We start from the raw sequence: 21,815 nt of genomic DNA on the forward strand, positions 1-21,815 counted from the left end.
ATGTCTAATAGCCTCTTTTAAAATGGCTATATTTCACCTTCTCTTTGATGTGGCCATAAATTGTTACATGCCTTTCCAGTGAGTATGTTACAAGAGAGCTGGTAGGAATTAAACCCAGTTATTTACTGTTACTTTTTGATAGGCATGAGAATAAGTCTGTTGGTTAGCAAAAAGAAATTGAAGATGACAACCCTATAAAAACAAATTAACCAGTGTTACAGCAATTGAATGCTGCATATTGCCATTCTATTTCCATTCAACCTAATAACTGTAATGATAGGAATTTTCAGAGTACTTTATTTTAAAGTACCCTGTTTCCCAACAAAGTTGCTTTACCTAGAGGTCAACTCTTCAAGATTTTTGTTCCTCTCCTTTGAAATAAGGTGTGACTGAAGGGTGCTTATTCTGGACCTAGTTATGAATGCCAATGACATCTTCAGCATTGCTATAAAAAATAGAAGCTGAAATTGTTTCAGCCTAGGAAGATGCCAGCTGCATTTGCATGAGCAAACACGGCCGGGTTACATAGCCCGGCTGACCAGTGCACAGTGGTACACATTAGCCTTAAGGACAACAGTGGCCTACAGTGACATAAGTGTGGTTATGAAATCCCAAGTTTTTGTAGTAAATGTCCTAGTAGTCCCTTTAAATTAGTAGAATTTTAAGTCCACAGGGAAGTGGCAGTACTACGAGCTGTATTGGCAATTTTAAGACCTGGGTTCTTGTTGCGACTCCATGGCTAAGCTCATCTCCAAAATGGATACAGTGTAAACCCGGCTGTATTGAAGCTTAAATGGGAACATAAAGGATTGATGTAAAAATGTACTGCAATGGCAACATGTTATGTAGGTCAAAGGAAGTTTCAATCCAAGGTTAAAGAATAGGAAGTTCCTGCTCAGACCAGAATAGCTATCATTCTGTAAGGATTTCCCAGAGACTACACTGCTTAGGTTTAGCTTACTCTTAATGTAAGCTAATTTATGGCAGCGACTTAATTTTTAGTACAAGTGATAATTTCCTTTTATTAAGTAAATAGATTATTAAAGTCTATAGTAGTTTGAAATGTGTGTTGAAAAGGGGGTAGGAATGGGATTTTTTTTTTTTCAACACTGCATTTATTGGTAGTCATAAAAGCAAACAATGGAGCATGCTGAAACATCTTGCTTAGGTAAGCCCCAATCTTGACTATCATGGGGGAAAGAACACTAGAATTTTCAAAACTATGTATGTAAATATGCTTACATCTTAAAATAAATTCATGTAATGTGTTTTGCTAACTCCCCAAGAATAAGCTGACAGTTTGAACAACTTGCTGTATAAAACTGAAGTGCACCGCATCACTAACATTTGTATCATTTATCTACTTTAGAAAATAGTTTCTGAATCTTTTCCCCCATTACACCATATTATAAAGAGAAAAAAAAAAAACCTTTTGAAGCATTAAAAAAAATCTTCACCCAAATAACTATTGAGTTCAGTTGCCTTATGTGAGGATGAATAGATCCAACAAGCACATCTATAATACAAAGTAAACTATGATTTTATTGTGAAATTCTCATAGATGGAAAATTAAATTGAATATTTATTCTGTCCATTTTATTTTACAATAATCTTACCACTTATTTTTGTACCATGTATTTCAATTGCCTGTTTAGTGAAAATAAAAAAATTTAAAAAAACTTTAATTTTTGGCTTGTTTTAATTTTAAAGTTTTATCATTGAATTCAAGACCCCACCATAAAATGTGTCGCCAACAACCGTATCCCAAGCCCTAAAGAATATTTTGGCGGGTACTTCAACCCCAAGGAAGATAGTCTTTGATTTCTATCACCTTAAAATGCCAGTGTTAGCAAAAGATTTTTGTTTCCAACAATAAAAACAAACCCTAGAATCTCTAAGGTCCTATTTAACAAAATTTTCACATGTGCAAAATTCCACTGAAATAAATATATCTCTCATTTATTATTCCCACCCAGCTTTTGTGTTTTCAGTTAATTTTTAGGGATATAATTTCTAAAATTAGGGCAATCAAATAGTAAAATTTTCCTGCTTTCTACTTTAATGCTTTATCTCTCCTCCAATCTAAGCTATACAATTGTGGAGGATAAAATAGTCGACATCTGACTCAAAGCATGTTTAGCACATGCGTTAGTCTGATCAGCTGTCAATTAAAAGGTGATGCTTTTTCCACCTTTACCACAGAAAAGAATTAACAAAGTATTGATCAATGGAGCCATTTCAGATGGTTTTAGAGAAGGATCAGAGATAACAGGCTAGACAGCATACATCCTAAACTTGTTTTCCATACAATTTAATCTTTGAACCACTAAGCTTGATTAAATCCCTACCCAACACAAAGCTTCCCAAGGTCATTTATTGGGTATAATATCTGGAAGGCATATTGGATGCTGCTCTAAGGTAGGTCTACTACAATGCCCTGGTTGCACACACAAATGGATGTTTTAAGAATAATACAAGGTTCTATTTCCCTTTAACCATAAGAATTAAAACAATACTTATCACCATACGGTTGGATATTACTTCCAATAAGTACAATATTTATTAAACATATCTTCAGTTGTTTTGTTACATAGTGTGCAACAAATTACAATATTCTGCAGCCACAAATTATATGCAGAGTATGAAGAAACTATTAATCAGATAGTGTAATCTTTCCGTTTATAACTCTACAAGGAAGAACTAGCAAATCAGATCTTACATATAACATCTCACTAAACTGTATGCATGGAAAGTGACAGACACTGGTTGTGCTGTTTGATACAAAATGGCTGAACTTCATCTTCAGAAGACTAAACCTGACATCTAAACATGCCAATATAAACATCAAAACAAAAGATATTCTAACCAACCACGGGAAACAGTCTGGTATCAGAAAAGCAACAAGGATTACACACATTATTTTATAAACCAGCACACAAAGGTTTAAAACAGTTCTGAAAATGAAGTTAGCTGTCTTGAGTCAAGGGAATAAAAAAAAAGTCAGTATTGACCATTTACAATCTCTGACCTTTGTGGAGACGGTAAGAATCTGTTGTAGTGCAGCTACATACAGTACAATTCAGGCAATTTTGTTTTTTCACTTGGGTTCAGATTGCAAATTCATTGCTGTGAGAAAAAGACGGAGGCAAATTTTAGCAGCAACCTCCACCTGACTGCTTCACCGGAGTGCTCTGAATTTTAACATTGGACTTCTCTGCACCACCAGCTGTTGCTCCAGGACCCATTCGCTTTTTAATCTCAGCTGCCATTGTCATGAAAGACTGTTCTACATTCGTTGCATTCTTAGCACTGGTTTCCAAAAATGGAATTCCAAGGGAATCAGCAAATTCCTAAGAGAATAGTAAGGCACAATTAACATTGAAAAATCTTTTTCATTTAGTGCATTTCTATCTAAAATGGGCAGTGAGGAAAGACTAAATTTCCGAATCCAAGCAGACACCATTAAGAATGTATCATGTCGCCCTGCCAGTCAGCGGTTAGAGCGTCAGCCCGCAGACCAATGAGTCGCAGGTTCAATTCTGGCCTAGGGCACATACCTCGGTTGTGGTTCGTCCCGGACCTGGTCAGGGTCATGTGGGAGGCAACCAGTCAATGTGTCTCATGTCGCTGTTTCTCTCTCCCTTTTTCTCCCTCCCACTTTATCTGAAGATAAACAGAAAAATATCCTAGGGTGAGGATTAAAAAAAGAATTTGTCATGTCAATGTATTCTCGTGCACATTTCATTTTTATTTTATTTTTTTATTAATCGGCACCTGAGGATACTTTTTACTGATTTTTAGATAGGAAGAAGGGGTAGGGGGAAGAGAGAGACAGACAGGGAGACATCAATGTAACAAAAACACATTGATTGGTTGCCTCCTGGAGGACCCCGACTGAGGCTGGGGGTGGAACCTGCAACCCAGGTACATGCCCTTAACAGGGAATCAAACCCGTGTGACCCTTTGGTCCACGGGCCAATGCTCTAACCAGTGAGCCAAACCAGTCAGGGTTCTAGTTCACATTTTAAAAGCAAAAGGTCGTGTGCCCAGCCGGTGTGGCTCAGTGTTCACTGAGCATGGTTCCATAGACTGAGAGGTCCTGATTTGATTCGCGGTCGGGGCACATGCCCAGGTGTGGCCTCGATCTCCAGTAGAGGGTGTGCAGGAGGCAGCCGATTCATGTTTCTCTCACATCAATGTTTCTATCTCTCCCTTCCTCTCTAAAAAGATGAATAGAAACATTTTTAAAAGCAAAATTGTAATCATTGTATGACTCCACACCCATACATAATTCAAATTCAACACCTTCAAATTTCAGTTTAAAAATCAAACTTTAAACATACCTTTGCTGTTGTGTAGTCGACTACTTTCTTTGTGGTCAGATCACATTTGTTCCCTACCAACAACTTGTTGACGTTTTCACTAGCATAACGATCTATTTCCTGCAGCCACTGTTTAACATTATTGAAGGACTCCTAAGAAGACAGACATTTTTAAGAATGATAATATAGTTCTCCTCTACAACAACTGCTCTAATGAAGCGAGTGATAAACAGAAGTGTCTTTCTTGACCTAAGAATAATGAATAAAACCACTAGCTCCAAATAATAACTATAGTGCTGGCTAAGAAGTGACTGATAACATTAAAATAGCCATCCCTAAATAAATAAGAAATTAGAATTTAAAGGCTACAAGATAAAAATACCTTATTTGACAGAGAAAAATAGCTCAGCATCACACTATATATAGTTCAAATCTGAACTGAAATTTGACTTCAAATTTTTAAGTGTTAACAGTAACACTTAATAAGCTATGGATAGATAGCTTATTGTTACTATTCGAGACTCAAAATAGTATTAAATAAATGGGTCCAAAGTAAAGATGTTTGTTTTCTTTTCTGCAGTCATATTAAGGAGAAGAAATTTTTTATTTTTAAATATTTCACAGCAATGACTGGAGATTTTTTTAAATTAGCACCATTTTTTCTCTTGTATCACTCAATACCTCTCACTGCATTGAATTTAAAGTCTTATGATTCCAGTTATCTCCTAATTAGCTATGATATCATAGCTGAGGTGAGATTTAACATCTGCTACAAGAAAAATAAGTTCTGAACATTTATCTTTTATTCTTTGATAGAAAAAAAAAAAATGAAATTTTCTAATCAAAACAATAGTTATGGTCCTTGGACCACATTCTTCACACTATCCCTACACCTGCCCTCACCTTCTCTCCAAAGCTAATCTTCAGATATTCTTTATCTCCCTAAAATCTTCCTCTAGCTCATCCTATTTCTGAGCCATATCTTCTACAGGAAGAGACCCATAATCTTGGCTTTTGACAATTCTGAGAAGTCTACCAGGCAAATTCAGTAATACTTAACATCAAGAACATGGAATAAGCCAAACAACCCACAGCTCCCTATAAACTCTTGCCAAAATGGTCAGTTATTTAGTTGATAATAAATATAACCAGAGTCCCTTGAAAGCAAATGTAAAGCCAATTACTAAATTTTCTATTTACTTAAGGAAAATAATACGAAATTTTGGTTGACCAATTCATTAGGTACCCAAATAATGTTTATGTGATTTACTTATTTGGAAGCAAAGTTTTTAGCCATGTAAATAATATGGATGGGCATTTATCAAATAGTAACTTCCTACCTGGCCACTATAGCACAATTTCCTCCTGGAACTTACCTGATCTGTCACGTCATACACAACTATGATGCCATGGGCGCCTCTGTAATAACTGGAGGTGATTGTTCGAAATCTTTCTTGGCCTGCTGTGTCCCACTATTATAAAATAATCAAGAAATCCAAACAATTCCATTAAGATCAAGTTGGGGGAAAGGGGAGGAGAAGAGAGAACAGTTTAGTTTACACAGTTACAGAAATGACCGGGGTTTGATATGGAAACATCAGCCCTTAGTGCTCACACTATAAATTGTATATGGTAACTCCCAACTACCTGAAGGTCTAGAAAAGAAGGCAGTGCCTACAATTTAGCTTGTGGTAATGCTACCAATATTACAAGCTCTTTGAGATTAGGAACTGTGTCATACTTTTCATATTCCCTACAGCCCTTAGCACTGTGCAAGACATTCAGTATGATGGCAGAAACAGAATGACTTTAGGAAGACTACTGGCCGAACACCTCTTTAACACAGTATACGCAACATAAGACAGTATTACTTGCTAGCATGTTTTAGCATCATGGAAAGCACTGAAAGGATCTAAGATAACTACCAGACAAGACAGCAGTTTAACCATCTGTGGAAGATACTCTCTTAATCCTAGGAAAAACAATGTATGGAAAATGATTCAAAATACTGTTATAAAATTCATTTTAAGAGCAATTTGCCACACTTCAATGATTTAGGCCTAAACACCAAAAACAAATACTCATTTAAATTACTACATTAAAGTTCTGGGTTTTAATTCAGGGAAACTCAATTGTTAAGATTTTAAAAGTCTTAGTTTTAACAAGGGCAATGAGAATTTTATTTAAATTGTTCTTAGATAATGGCCTCTTTAAAAAAAACTGTATAATTAGCCCTGGCAAGTGTGGTTCAGATAGTTGAACTGAGAGGTCACGGGTTCAATACCTAGTCAGGCACATGCCCAGATTGTGGGCTCAATCAATCCCCAGTAAGGGTGTGCAGGAGGCAGCCAACTGATGTTTCTCCCTCTCTAAAATCAATAAAAACATACCTAAAAAAATATTTTTTATATAACTAGAATAGCTACCTACCCCACTGGTAAAAGGTAACACCTACAATACCGGTAAAAAGTAACATCCTGATTGATGGGGAAACAATGGTTACTGTAAAATAAATGGACTTGAAGCCTTAGACAAGTGGAGATTAAGATGCAATAGGCTTTATGGGGAGGGAATTATAAAGTTTTGGAGTATATCTGTGAATGTGACATTAATCCACTCAACATTTTAAATGGCAAAATTAAATTAAAAAAAAAAAAAAAAACTGTTTCAAGAGCACTCAGTGAAATAATTTCTTTTCCCAGAACCCAATGGAAATCATGCTGTTAAAAACAAGTTGAAAGCCCTGGCTGGTTTTGCTCAGCGGTTAGAGCGTCGGCCTGCGGTCCAGAGAGACCCGGGTTCGGTTCCTGCTAAGGCCATATACTTCGGTTGCAGTTTGTCCCCGGCCCTGCTTGGGTCATGCGGGTGGCAGCCACTCAATGTATACCTTTCACGTTGATGTTTCTCTCTCTCTCTTCCTCCCGCTCTATCTGAACAAAAAATGAAAAAATATTCTCGGGTGAGGATAAAAGAAAAAAACAAGTTGAAAATTTGGGGAAATTTGAATATAGACTGGATATTAGATAATATTGAGGCTTTGGTGTCAATTTTTTTATATGTGATGATGGTTACATAGAAAAATAGAGATGCATACGAACTTATAATAATGTCTATAATTTAATATATTCCAGGGGAAAAATTAGTGAAGCAAATAAAGTTAACATCACCAATCTAAAACAAAAACAAGTCACAACAGCTTCATTACCTTTTTTGTTCTAAATACTGGCCTGAGAGCTTAAAAGACTTTAGATCTGTATCAGTAAAGAACATCAAAGTTTTTCAGGATATCCTTGGAAAAGCATGAGCTTTGGAGTCAAGCCAATCTGATTTCAAAATATCAAGTCTAGGTTCCTGGTTATTTAATGCTAGGGACAGTCACCTAATATTTTCCTCATCTATAAACCCTAGGTGTCACTCACCTTATAGAATTGCTAAATAGGTTTAAATGAACTAATGTCTGTAAAATGCCTAGCAGAATGCCTGACTGTAAAAGCTGCTCAATAAAATATTATGGAAATGCTTACACTACACCAGGCACTCAGATGCAAGGTTAGAGAGGTGAATGAGACATAACCCTCTTAGGAGATCTCATTTCAGTGGGAGAGATAAACATGAGAAAATCAGTTACTCTGTGAGTGGTAATGAAGATTATATACAGAAGAAAGTACTCCATTCTCTTCTCCACCCACGAACCCCTTGCACAAAGATAACACAAAACAAGGAAGAAATTGTTTATGAACAAATGTTAACAAAGAATTGTAGCTGACTAACCAATGGCATCCAAAGAGTAAAATTTCTTTTTCTTTTTTTTTTTTTTTTTTTATCCTCACCTGAGGACATTTTTCCATTTTTTGTTCAGATAGAGCAGGAGGGAGAGAGAGGAAGAGAGAGAGAGAGAAACATCGATGTGAAGGGACACATCGAGTGGCTGCCACCCGCACGACCAACCAGGGCCGGGTACAAACTGCAACCGAGGTACGTTCCCTTAGCGGAAACTGAACCCGGGTCTCTCTGTACCGCAGGCCGACGCTCCAACCGCTGAGCCAAAACGGCCAGGGCCAAAGAGTAAAATTTCTGATGTCTCCTTGCAACCTTTGAAAACTCTCCTGACCCCACGTCCTAACAGCACCTACCGCTGTAATTGATCACCCTTTGTACATAATCCTCATTACCCCTCATAATCACAGGGTAACTGATTTTCCATCTCTCTCTCCCACTGAAATGGGATCTCCGCCTATGAGGCTATGTTAATCATTTATCTCTATAACCTCGAATCTCTTTGAGTGGCTGTTATGATGTAAGCATTTCCATAAATGCTTCATCAATGAACAAACAATCACAGAAGGATACCTTCACGCTGTGGGTCTGGAAGCTGCCCTGCCCTGCTGACTGATAAAGACCCAGATGGCACACTTGAAAAGGAAAAGCTGAAAAGATCAATAAAATACAGATCAACACAATAATTTTTAAAGACCTAGAAAACTTGGAAGGATAACTCATGATAAGCAAGATGAAATGTAAATGGGTTTAAAGTAAAACCTAATATTCAGATTTAAAAACAATAGTCACAAAGTATAAGACTTTCTTTAAAAAAAAGTATAAACAGCCCTGGCCAGTTTTGCTCAGTGGTTAGAGCGTCGGCCTGCGGACCAGATAGTCCTGGGTTCAGTTCCTGCTAAGGGCATGTACCTCAGTTGTGGTTTGTCCCCAGCCCCAGTCGGGGTGGTGTGGGTGGCAGGCAACCAGTCGATGTGTCTCTCACACATCCATGTTTCTCTCTCTCTCTTTCCTCCACTCCCTCCCGCTCTATCTGAAGATAAATGCAAAAATGTCCTTGGGTGAGGTTAAAAAAAAGAGAGAGAGTACAAACAAACCCAAAGCCATAAGGTCTAAACTAGTAGGTAAATCAACTGATACAGCAAATGTAGTAAATTCTGGCACTTTTTTCTAACCTTGAATGGATTAACGAAGAGAAAAGGCCATGAGTCTCTGAAGTCCAAAAGGGGGGAACAAAGAAGTTCAGAGTCCAAATTAAGAGAGGATTTATCTCCTATAGTCCACACTGTTTGAACTACATTGTATTTGATTTCAGGAATCACATTTTAACAAAAGGCACTTATAAAATGCAAGAGAAAAAAAGAAATAAAACACGCCTGGCCGGTATGGCTCAGTCGTTGAGGGTCAACCCATGCACCAAGAGGTCACGGTTTGATTCCCGGTCAGGGCACATGCACAGGTTGTGGGCCTGATCCCCAATGGGGGGCATGCAGGAGCCAGTTAATCAATGTTCTCTCTCGTCGATGTTTCTATCTCTCTCTCCTTCTCCTTTCCTCTCTCTCTAAAATCAATAAAGAAAAAACTAAAATAAATAAAACACAGAGTAACTCAAATTGTAAAAGGTTTGGAAAATATGCTTCCAGAAAGGAATAACTAATTTCAGATGTAGGGGTTGTGATAAGATCAATCTAAAGGGTAGGCTGGGCAGAATTCATATCCTCCCACAACCACATCAAAATTACAACTAAACTATGGAACAACCATCTGCACAAATGCCTGAAATATAGCTGAACTGAAGTCCTACAGCTAAGGATATAAAGAAGCCACAGCAATACTGGTAGAAGAGGCAGAGACATGGAAAGGGCTGGGCTGTTCCCACACCCATGTGTGGCACACAAAAACTGGGAGGGATACCTTGGCTGCCAGGACCCCACCCCCAAGGAACAAGGGGTCCAGTGCCAGGAAGGCAAGTCCCCATTAACTTCTGACTAAAAACCAGCAGAGGCCTGGCCGGTTTGGCTCAGCGGTTGGAGTGTCAGCTCACGGACCAGAGAGGCCTGGGTTCTGTTCCCACTAAGGGCATGTACCTCGGGTGCAGTTTGTCCCCGGCCCCAGTTGGGGTGGTGTGGGTGGCAACCACTAGGTATGTTTCTCTCACATCGATGTTTTTCTCTCTCTCTCCCTCCTACTCTATGTGAGGATAAATGCAAAAATGTTCTCAGGTGAGGATAAACAAACAAACAAACAGCAGAGATTGTGGCTGAGTGAGACAGAGGGCTGCTGGAGTTCCTATTAAAGGGCCCAAGCACAGATTTACTCAGACTCACTCCCTCTGGGCTCCAGCACTGGGGCAGCAGCTTGAAAGGCACTAGGCACATAACAAGGAGGGACTGAATTGTCTGGCATCAGGGTGAGAACTAGAGGGGCATCTTTCTCCCAGACAGAAGTGCTATCAGAGGCCACTGTTCCTTTTCTGAACTCTCCCTACACAGAGCCAGAAGATAGGTGCCATATCTGGGTCTCCGTCAGCCTGGCTATCCCACGCCCCCATGATTCCCTGAGAACCAGCCCCACCAAACTTGCCAGTGCCTTTTCCATAGGAATGGCCTGTCTTGGCTCATGCTTCAGGCTTTCCTAAAATCTCTCAAACAAGCAGCATCTGGCCTCAGCATGCTTCATACCTCTAAGTGGCCTGAGGCCTGACACCAGTGGCAGTGGCCTTGGTTCACAGCTACGTCTCTCCTGGGCACCTCCAAGCCCAGCACAAGTAGCAGTCATCTGCAGATCATTTTGTAGCTCATGCCCGGTGACCCTGGGCAGAACATAGGCGCAGCTGACATTGGCCTACACCTCCGGGTAGCCCCAGAGCCAGCACACCCAGTGGACAACTTCAGATGACATCTAAGCACCACTCAACCACCTCCACAAACAACACACTCAAGGGGCAGACTCAGTGGGCACCAGAAGTAAATCCTTTTCTATAAGGTGAACATGGTGGTCCCAGTCAGTCCTTGTAGCCAATTGGCCTGGAAGTAAATCCCTCCCACTGACATGCCAACATCAATCAAGGCTCACCTACATCAAGAGGGTGTGCACAGCCCACACAAGGGGTGCACCTAGAATGTCCAGCCTGGGTCAACCGGGAGGCTGTGCCACTGGACCCTACAGAACACCTACTACATTAGGCCACTCTTCCAAGCATGGGCGATGTAGCAGCTCTACCTAATACATAGAAACAAACACAAGGAGGCTGCCAAAATGATGAGACAAAGAAACGTTCCGAATGAAGAACTGAACAAAACCCCATAAAAACAACTAAATGAAATGGAGACAAGCAATCTACTAGATGCAGAGTTCAAAATACTGGTTATAGCCCTGATCTGTCTGGCTCAGCGGTTAGAGAGTCGGCCTGCGGACCAGAGTTGTGGGTCTGATTCCCAGTCAAGGGCGAGTACCTGGGTTGCAGGTTCAATCATCAACCTTGACTGGGGTGGTGTGGTAGGTAACTGATCAATGTGTTTTTCTCACATTGATGTTTCTCCCTCCCTCCCTCCCTTGGAGAGGGGATTAACAACAACAACAAAATTATGGTTATAAGGATGCTTAATGAACTTAGGGGAAAAGCAGATGAACTTGGTGAGAACCTCAACAGCATAAAAAAAAAGACATGGAAGCCATAAAAAAGAACCAGTCAGAAATGAAGAATACACTAACCCAAATGAAGAATAATTTAAAGCCCTGGCCAGTCTGGCTCAGCGGTTGGAGTGTAGGCCTGCGGACCAGAGAGTCCTGGGTTCGCTTCCCGCTAGGGGCACGTACCAAAAAAAAAAAAAAAAAGTAATTTACAGGGAATCAATAGTAGAGCCGAAGAAGCCAAGAATCATATCAGCAATTTGGAATATAAGAGAGAAAACAAAAACAAACACCTAATCAGAAAAGAAAAAAGTATCCAAAAAAAAAAGAGGATAGTGTAAGGAGCCTCCAGGACAACTTCAAGAATACCAACATTCGCATCATGGGGGTGCTGGAAGGAGAAGAGAGAGATAAAAAATTTGAAAACCTATTTGAAAAAATAATGGCAGAAAACTTTCCTAACCTGGTGAAGGACATAGACATACAAGTCCAGGAAACCCAGAGAGTCCCCAAATAAGAGGAACCCAAAGTGGCTCACACCAAGACACATAATTAAAACGCATAATGAAAGACAGAGAATTTATTTATTTATTTATATATATATATATATATAAAAATATATATATACACACACACACACACATATATATATAGTTGGTTTTTTAGAGAGGAAGAGAGAGATAGAAACATCAACCTGAGAGAGAAATATTGGCTGCCTCCTGCACACACTCCTACTGGCGACCAAGCCTACAACCTGGATATGTGCCCTGACCAGGAATCAAACTGGAACCTCTCAGTCCATGGGACGATGCTCAATCCACTAGGCCACACCTGTCAGGCCAAAAAGAGAATCTTAAAAGCAGCAAGAAAAAAGTAGACACCTATAAGGGAGCTCCCACAAGACTGTCAACTAATTTCTCAACAGAAGCTTTAAAGGCCAGAAGGGACTGGCAAAAAATATTTAAGTGATGTAAAGCAACAACCTACAAGACCTACAAATAAGATTACTCTACCCAGCAAAGCTATCATTTAGAATAGAAAGACAGATAAAGACAAGAAAAACCTGAAGGAGTTCATCACTAACAAACCAGTATTACATGAAATGTTATGCAGCAGTTCTCAACCCGTAGGTTGAGACCCCTTCTGGGGTCGAAAGACCCTTTCACAGAGGTCGCCTAAGACATAACAGTAGCAAAATTACAGGTATGAAGTAGCAACAAAAATAATTTTATGGTTGGGAGTCACCACAACATGAGGAACTGTATTAAAGAGTTGCGGCATTAGGAAGGTTGAGAACCACTGTGTTAAAGGGTCTTCTTGAAGCCCCGCTGGTGTGGCTCACTGGTTGACCATTGAGCCATGCATCAAGATGTTGCCAGTTCAATTCCTGGTCAGGGCACATGCCCAGGTTTGGGCCAGATCCCCAGTGGGGGGCATGCAGAAAGCAGCCAATCGATATTCTCTCTCACTGATGTTTCTGTTTCTCTCTCCCTCCTCCCTTCCTCTCTCTCAAATCAATAAAGAAAAAATATTTTTAAAAAAGGGTCTTCTTGAAGAAGGAATAAGAAAGAAAAAAAGATAAAAAAACACAAACAATAAAATGGCAATAAATACATATCTATCAACATCTAAAAATAACAAAATAAATGAACAAGCACAACAGAAACAAACTCAAGACATTTTGACAGTTGCCAGATGGGGGGTGGGATGGGTTAAAAAGGGGAAGAAATTAAGAAATACACATTGAGCCTGGCCAGTGTGGCTCAGTGGCTGAGCATCAACCAATGCACCAAGAGGTTGCAGGTTCGATTCCTAGTCAGGGCACATGCCCAGGTTGTGGGCCAAATCTCCAGTGTGGGGCATGCAGGAGGCAGCCAATCAATGTTCTCTCTCATTGATGTTTCTGTCTCTCTCTCTCCCTCTACCTTCCTCTCTCTCTCTAAAAATCAGTAAGAAAAAAAATAAAGTTCTTTAAAAAAAAGAAGAAGTACAAATTGGTAGTTAGGGAATAGTCATCAAAAGATAGTCAGTAATATTCTAATAACTATCTGGTGTCAAATGGGTAAAAGATTTATGGGGATGATCACTTAATAAGTTACATAATGTCTAATCACTGGGTTGTACATATGAAATTAACATAATATTATATGTCAACTGTCATTTTTCAATTGAAAAATGAAAAGCAATTTTTAAAAAATAAAAATAAAGGGCAGGTGCCAACAGAAATTAATCTCATTCAGGCAGCTCCAAAAGGCAGAAGAACAAGAGCTAGAAGTTAAGGGAAACTGGCTTCAGCTCAATATAAAGAATTAACAATTAGAGGTTATTTATACATGGAACTAGGTTCCTTGAAAAACTAATGAGCTTCCCAAAAATGTTCCAAGAAAGGAACCAGACAGGGAAAGGAAATTCCTACCAAAGATGAAAGGAAGACTCAATGAGTGATCTATTATCATAGGTTTCAGCCACAGGAAAGTAGCAGTATATGAATGTTTCACAAACATACATTCAAATTTTATGGAGACCAATAATCACACATAGCATAATTCACATCAGTAATTAAGATACTTGGGTGCATCTTTCTGAAATATGCCTCTAACTTTATACCTGGCACCTGAAATACGATTCCACTTATAAAGTTCTACGTGTTATGCGGGTAGAGGAGGAGTCAATATGAAAGGGAGCTGTTTAATGGTTTAAAGTATTTCAAACTCTCTCAGATAACTATATCCTTGCAAGTCCTAATTTGGAGTACCAAGTGTGTTAACTTGTAGCAACACCAACAATTATTTTGTAATGCACCCTTTTCTTCCCTCATCAGAGTCATTTTAAAGAAAGGGAGCAACTAAAAAAGATTACCTCATATCATCAGTAACATTTGGGTACAATAGTCCCCCCTTTATCCAGTTTCACTTTCTGCGGTTTCAGTTACCCTTGGATAACTGTGGTTCAAAACTTCAAATGGAAATTTGAGAAATAATTCTTAAGTTTTAAATTGCACACCATTCTGAGCAGTGCAAGATATCTTGCATCATCACACTCAGTCCTACCCCTTACCTGAATCATCCCCTTCATTCAGCATATCTAACTCACTCCATCTTATCACATAGGCATTGTATCATCTCACATTACCACAAGAAGGGTAAGCATAGTACAATAAGATATTCTGAGAGAGAGAGTACATTCACATATCTTTTATTAAAGTATATTGTTAATATCTTATTGCGCCCTATTTATAAATTAAACTTTATCATAGGTATGTATATAGTATAGGAAAAAACATAGTATATGTAGGGTTCTGTGCTGTCTGTGGTTTCAGGCATCCCCTGGGGGTCCTGGAACTTATCCACCATGATAAGGAGGGACTACTGTACTGCCCAAGTTTACAAATGGTTTTCTTTTTTTTTTTTTTTTTTTTTTTCCTCACCCAAGGACATTTTTCCATTTTTTGTTCAGCTAGAGCGGGAAGGAGAGAGAGGAAGAGAGAGAGAGAGAAACATCGATGTGAAGGGACACATCGAGTGGCTGCCACCCGCACGACCAACCAGGGCCGGGGACAAACTGCAACCGAAGTACGTGCCCTTAGCGGGAACCGAACCCGGGTCTCTCTGGACCACAGGCCGACGCTCTAACCGCTGAGCCAAACTGGCCAGGGCGCAAATGGTTTTCATATACATTATCATATACATATACACAAAGCTACTAAATTTGGTTCTCACAACTACCTTATGAGTTAGTAAATCAAGTATCTTCACACTCACTTTGGAGATTAAGAAACTGAGTCTCAGGAAAAAGAAGTTAAACCCATGACTCTCTAAGTAGTAAATACCAGAATGAAGATAACAAATCCAAGTTTTCTGACTCCAAATCCAGAACTCCCAGTTCAGTGTACTATCAATTCTATGAAAAGAACAGTACTGGTTTTCTATGGTACCTCATACTAATAGCCAGCTTCTAAAAGATAACCAGAGATTAATATTTTAAAAGACCACAGATATGTCCACACTGGTGGTCCCAGACCCATGTTAAAGTGATAATAACTGAACTACTACAATTGCCTTTTTTTTTTTTTTTTTTTTTTTATCCTCACCCGAGGATATTTTTCCATTTTTTGTACAGATAGAGTGGGAGGGAGAGAGAGGAAGGGAGAGAGAGAGAGAAACATCGACGTGAAGGGACACATCGAGTGGCTGCCACCCGCACGACCAACCAGGGCCGGGGACAAATTGCAACCGAAGTACGTGCCCTTAGCGGGAACCGGACCCGGGTCTCTCCAGACCGCAGGCCGACGCTCTAACCGCTGAGCCAAACCGGCCAGGGCATAACAATTGCCTATTTTTAATTGGGGTTGGGGCTGCAAGGATAGATAGATGGCACGGGGACACAAAATATTAAAGACAGAGCTATGGGTCACTTGGTTCAGCCAGGAACTGTAGGCAAGTAATTAAATCAGCATCCATTTTCTGAGCTGTAAAGCATGTTAGAAAAGCTAATTCTGTTTCTAAGAGTTGGTACATACAATGTAATAAACACAACAGAAATAAATGCAGGTGACCCTTGCATAACGGAGAAGTTAGGGGCGCCAACCAATAGCACAGTTAAAACATTCACATATAACTTAAGTCTGCCCTCCACACATGTAGATTCCCAACTACCAGATTACCTTTAAACAATCTGGGTTTGAACTGCATGGGTCAAATGAACTGCATAGTTTAACTGGAAAAAAATCCATGTATAAGTGGACCTGCACAGTTAAAACACTGTTTAAGGGTCAACTGTACTCAGGTAAGCCACATATTAATAACCTCTTCTGTTCTGGCCAGTTTTGCTCAGTGGTTACAGCGTTGGCCCACAGACCAGAGTCTCGGATTCGATTCCGGTCAAGGGCACGAATCTCGGTTGCAGTTTGTCCCTGGCCCTGGTAGGGGTCATACAGGAGGCAGCCAGTCAATGTGTCTCTTTCACATTGATGTTTCTCTCTCCCTCCCTCCCTCCCACTCTATCTGAAAATAAATGGAAAAATATTCTTGGGTGAAGATTTAAAAAAAAAAAGGACCTCTCCCTAGATTTTTTTTCATGTTCCACAGTATTCGGCACAGTAAAAGACATAAAGAAAATGCTCAATATACTTTTGCTATAAGACAAGGTAAAGTTGAACTTAGACCCCACTGATAAAAGCACAAGAAAAAGAACTAGGACCAAGTTTGACTTAAAACATGTATTTTTCCACTTTATCAATAGAAAATTCAATGAGGAAGGTAATCTTAGAGAAACCATTTTTAATCTGAACAAGTCTTATTCTACCACTCTATCATAGATGCATGATTCTTAAGATACTTTAAATTTAATTTTGTTAAATATTAAAAAGTAATAATACACTAAATTTATCAAAATAATTTCAAAGAAAACTTCTAGTCAAAAAATTACTTACTATTTGAAGCTTGATTGTTTTCCCATCTAACTCTATAGTTCTTATTTTGAAATCCACACCAATAGTGCTGATGTAGCTTTCTGTATACGTATCATCCTGAAAGGGAAAAAAGTTAATGATTAAAATTAATGTTCAGTAGAGTAAATAAGAAAATAATGTTAACCTACATATACAAAGTTGATAAGGTTAAAAGGCATAACATGTTAAGAACAACCACTCCATCCTGCTCCAGTACCTGGTTCATGTTTTTATTACAAAGCACTTTTTAACAGTTTTCCTTAAGACTCTGTTCAATAGCTGTTCTTTAATCTTTTCACACATTTCTTGGCAAATTCTTTACATACATTATATAGAAAAAGGTTTATATTTTTAATGATTATGAATGATTTTCCTAATTGCTAATCAGTGAAACTCTAGGCTCCCCCCACCACAGATCCAATTTATTCACCACAAAGTAATGACCATGTCATTCACCTCTTCTGAATTTATTTAGAAGTCACTCTGATTTCCTAGTTATGAATTTTTCAAATTCTCATAATATAAAATTTACCCTTTTAAAGTGTATAATTCAGCCCGGCCAGTGTGGCTCAGTGGTTGAGTGTTGACCCATGCACCAAGAAGTCACTGGTTCAATTCCCAGTCAGGGCACATGCCCAGGTTGTGGGCCAAATCCCCCCAATGGGGGCATACAGGAGGCGGCCAATCGATGTTCTTTCTCATCAATGTTTCTATCTCTCTCTCCCTCTCCCATCCTCTCTAAAATCAATAAAGAACAAAAAATTAAAAATAAAATAAAGTGTATAGTTCAGTGGTGTTGTTTTTTTAGTATATTCACATGGTTGTGCAACCATCACCATTATTTAACTCCACAACATTTTCATCATCCTGTGATGAAACCCTGTACCCAGTAGCAGTCACTCCATTTCCTTGTCTTCCCTTGGACCCTGGAACCACTAATCTACTTTATGTCTTCATGGATTTGCCTGTTCTGGACATTTCATATGAAGGGAATCATATAATATTTGGCCTTTTGTGTCTGGATTTTTTAACTCAGCATAAAGTTTTCCAGGTTCATCCATGTTACAACATGTATCAGTACTTCTACTTCATTCCTTTTCATGGCTGAATAATATACATTGTACATACATATCACATTTTGTTTATCCATTCATCAGCTGATGGACTTCTGGGTTGTTTCTACTTCTTTGCTATTATGAATAATGCTACTATCTATGAACATTTGTGTACAAGCTTTTAACAATGTTTATGCTGTTAAATTTTTATGACTTTTTACTCAGAATGGAATAAAAAATTATTAATATGTGTTTGTGCTTATTAATGTTTGTGAAAAGATATATGAATACAGAGATCAAGCTATCACCACCTAAACCCATTGAGCAATCTTAGCAAGCACAAAGCACTACCTACTAAGTATTCTGATAACAAAGATGGGCCTAAATCTAATCAAACCTAAATCTATTAATAGTTGTAGTATCAAACAAAACTTTCTTTGATGATGGAAAGGTTCTATAAGTTGAGCTAGTTAACACAGTAACCACTAGCCCCAAGTGGCTAGTGAGAACAAGAAACTGAATTTGTAATTTTATTCAACTTTAATTCGTTTCAATTTAAATAGCTGCATGGGGCTAGAAGTACCATAAGTACAGCACAGCTCTGGGGGCTTACTTCCAATTACAGAAACATGAGGAATTTGAACAAGTTTAAAGACATCATAAGGAAGCAAAGTGACAACCCTAAAATGCTGGACAATCTATGGGAAAACTGCCTCGGTTTCTGAAAAAAGTAAGTACCAGGAAAAATAAATAAATAAAGAAGTGGGAGGTTGGAAAAACGCTGGATTAAGAGACTAAGTAGCAAAACAACCAAAAGGGATGTGTGGACCATGTCTGAATCCTGCTTCAAACCAACTGTAATACCAACATGTCTAAAACAATCAGGGAAATTTATTTTCTAAGTTAACAATGCCAATGTTATTTTATATGGAAATGTCCAGTTTTTTGAAATTCACACCAAAGTATGAAGGGGGAAAAAAACCCGACACTTTTGAGATCTGCATTACAACACTCCAACAAACAGAAGGGGAACAAAGGATTAAACAGGCCAGTGTAGGCAAGTCTTGATAATGCTGAATATATAGGGTTGAAAAAAAAGTCTTCAAAGAAAACTGTAAAATGTGATCAGAGGGAGGGAGTTCTAAGTGGCCAGAGGTAGTTGACTTATTCTCCTCATAGATTCCACACTTATGCACATGTAGAATCATTGTGTAAAAAGATACATTTTTTTTTTTATCCTCATTCAAAGACATTTTTCCATTTTTTTTGCTCAGACAGAGTGAGAGGGAGAGAAAGAAAGAGAGAGAAACATTGACGTGAAAGGGACACATCAAGTGGCTGCCTCCCGCACAACCCAACCAGGGCCGGAGACAAACTGCAACCCAGGTACGTGCCCTTAGCGGGAACCGAACCCAGGACTCTCTGGACAGCAGGCCAATGCTCTAACCGCTGTGCCAAACCGGCCAGTGCAAGGATACATATTTTAAAGCACTGATGCAATTTGACAAAATGCTGCTCATCATCACTAGATACTCATTTTGAAATTTTTTATTTTTATTTTTAATTACATGTCTATTAAGTATCAAGCACTGTAGAAAGTGAATGGAAAACAAAATGAATTCAATAAACATTCAGTTAGTACTTCTACATGCCAGTTGTTTTGTTAGAAAATACTTATAAATGCTTTCCTAGAATTCTTGTAACTCCCTAAATGACCCTTACTTGCATGGCTCTGAGCCACTACATATGCTCTTCCTTCTGTCCAAATTCTCAGTTATCTCTTTCTGCACACTCTTCAACTTTGAACCCAGGCGATACTAACTGTCCAAACATTCTCCAACTCCTCAGCCAATAGTTAAGAGATCATTCCCTCTGTGCTCCCATAGCTTATTATACATTTCTTTATAATACCTTTTGTACCTCATTTCTATCTTGGGGATCCAGAAATCAGTATTTTTACAAATGCTACCAGGTGATTTTACTGTGTAGGCAGTACTGAAAACCTATAACTCAGATCAATAGGCATCTTAAAGAAGATTTTCTTTGAAACACAATTCTCAGGCTATATAGCCACTTTCATCAAAAGATGCCAGATTCTTCCTACCTACCTAGAATTGTTGATTTAATACTAGGAATTATTCTTAATTTTAATATTTGCCAATTTTTAAAAAATTAAGTAAAATTAATTTTAAACTTTAACTACAAATAAAATCGAACATTTTTTATATTCATTGGCAATTTGTATTTCTTCTTTTGTGAACTGCTCACTCATGTATTTGCCCATATATCTATTAGGAGAAACATTCTTTTCTTATTAATGTGTAAGTGTGCTTTATCTATTGAGAATATCATCCCTTACATACACATACTTTTTGGGAGGCTAGTACCACTTGTCTTCTAACATTTTTATATGCTTGCAATCAAATTTAACAATATCTTCTTTCCTAATTTTTTGTTAGAAAATAATCTCACACACATTAAAGAATCACCTACATGTTATTTTCATTTTTTCCATGATTTCATTAACTATGATATATAATAAAATTATTATTATTATTTTTTTATCCTCACCTGAGGATATTTTTCCTTTTTTTTTCCAGATAGAGTGGGAGGGAGAGAGAAACATTGAAGTGAATGGAACACAACCAGTGGTTGCCACCTGCATGATCCAACCAGGGCCGGGGACAAACTGCAACCGAGGTATGTGCCCTTAGCGGGAACTGAACCAACCCGGATCTCTGTGGACCGCAGGCTGACGCTCTAACCGCTGAGCCAAACCAGCCAGGGCTATAATGAAATTATTATTATTATTATTATTATTATTATTATTATTATTATTTTAATCCTCACCCGAGGACATTTTTCCTTTTTTGTTGTTGTTGTTCAGGGGGAGGGAGGGGACATTGATGTGAAAGGGACACATCGAATGGCTGCCATCTGCACAACCAACCAGGGCCGGGGACAAACTGCAACGAGGTACATGCCCTTAGCGGGAACTGAACCCGGGTCTCTCGGGACCACAGGCCGACGCTCCAACCGCTGATCCAAACTGGCCAGGGCTAATGAAATTATTTTTAATGACATTCATTATTATCATCATTCACCTTATCAGAAAAGTCATATTTAGTATTTGAGATGCTGTCAAGCTCACAGTGGTGAATTTTAAGTTTTCCAAAATTCTAATTTTGCTTTGAAAGCTTGAATTTTATTACAGGCAGCAAATGCTGTCAGATATTTTCCTTGAAATGACAATCTCAGTTCATTTAAAAAAATGTCTGCCAATATCCAATTCTACACATCTCTAGTTTGTCTATTAGTTGTTCTTTCAAGTAAAACAATAATTTTGGGCTGATGCCATTTTGGACTCAGCCCATCTGCTTTACAGATGTCCAAAATAAAATTCTGTTCCTGCATCACTCTGGCCTCGTGGGTTCCTCCCTCGGCGATCTAACCTTTGGTGCCCAAATGTGGGAGGGTAAATCTGGTGGAAAGCAGGTGGCGACCTGGCCATGGACACCTCAGGTATGCTACTCGGAGAGCAGTCTAACTTCCAAACCCCACCCAAGGTGGGGGAGTGTT

The 21,815-nt window shown here is 38.8% G+C and overlaps 1 protein-coding gene across 1 annotated transcript in view; it reads right to left on the minus strand.

Moving 5' to 3' along the window:
• Window positions 1-2,537: 2,537 nt before the first annotated feature.
• The window catches only part of RAB1A (RAB1A, member RAS oncogene family), a 38,105-nt gene continuing 18,827 nt past the window's right edge, over window positions 2,538-21,815 (minus strand). Inside the window, exons 3-6 of the mRNA XM_036262318.1 lie at window positions 17,164-17,259; window positions 5,699-5,794; window positions 4,344-4,475; window positions 2,538-3,350 (exon numbers count right to left, since the gene is read on the minus strand). Coding sequence (XP_036118211.1) covers window positions 3,153-3,350; window positions 4,344-4,475; window positions 5,699-5,794; window positions 17,164-17,259 — 522 coding nt within the window. The 3' untranslated portion in view covers window positions 2,538-3,152. The remainder of the gene's footprint in view (window positions 3,351-4,343; window positions 4,476-5,698; window positions 5,795-17,163; window positions 17,260-21,815) is intronic.

The sequence above is a fragment of the Molossus molossus genome, unplaced genomic scaffold (assembly GCF_014108415.1).
Source record: "Molossus molossus isolate mMolMol1 unplaced genomic scaffold, mMolMol1.p scaffold_m16_p_15, whole genome shotgun sequence".
Taxonomy (NCBI): Eukaryota; Metazoa; Chordata; class Mammalia; order Chiroptera; family Molossidae; genus Molossus; species Molossus molossus.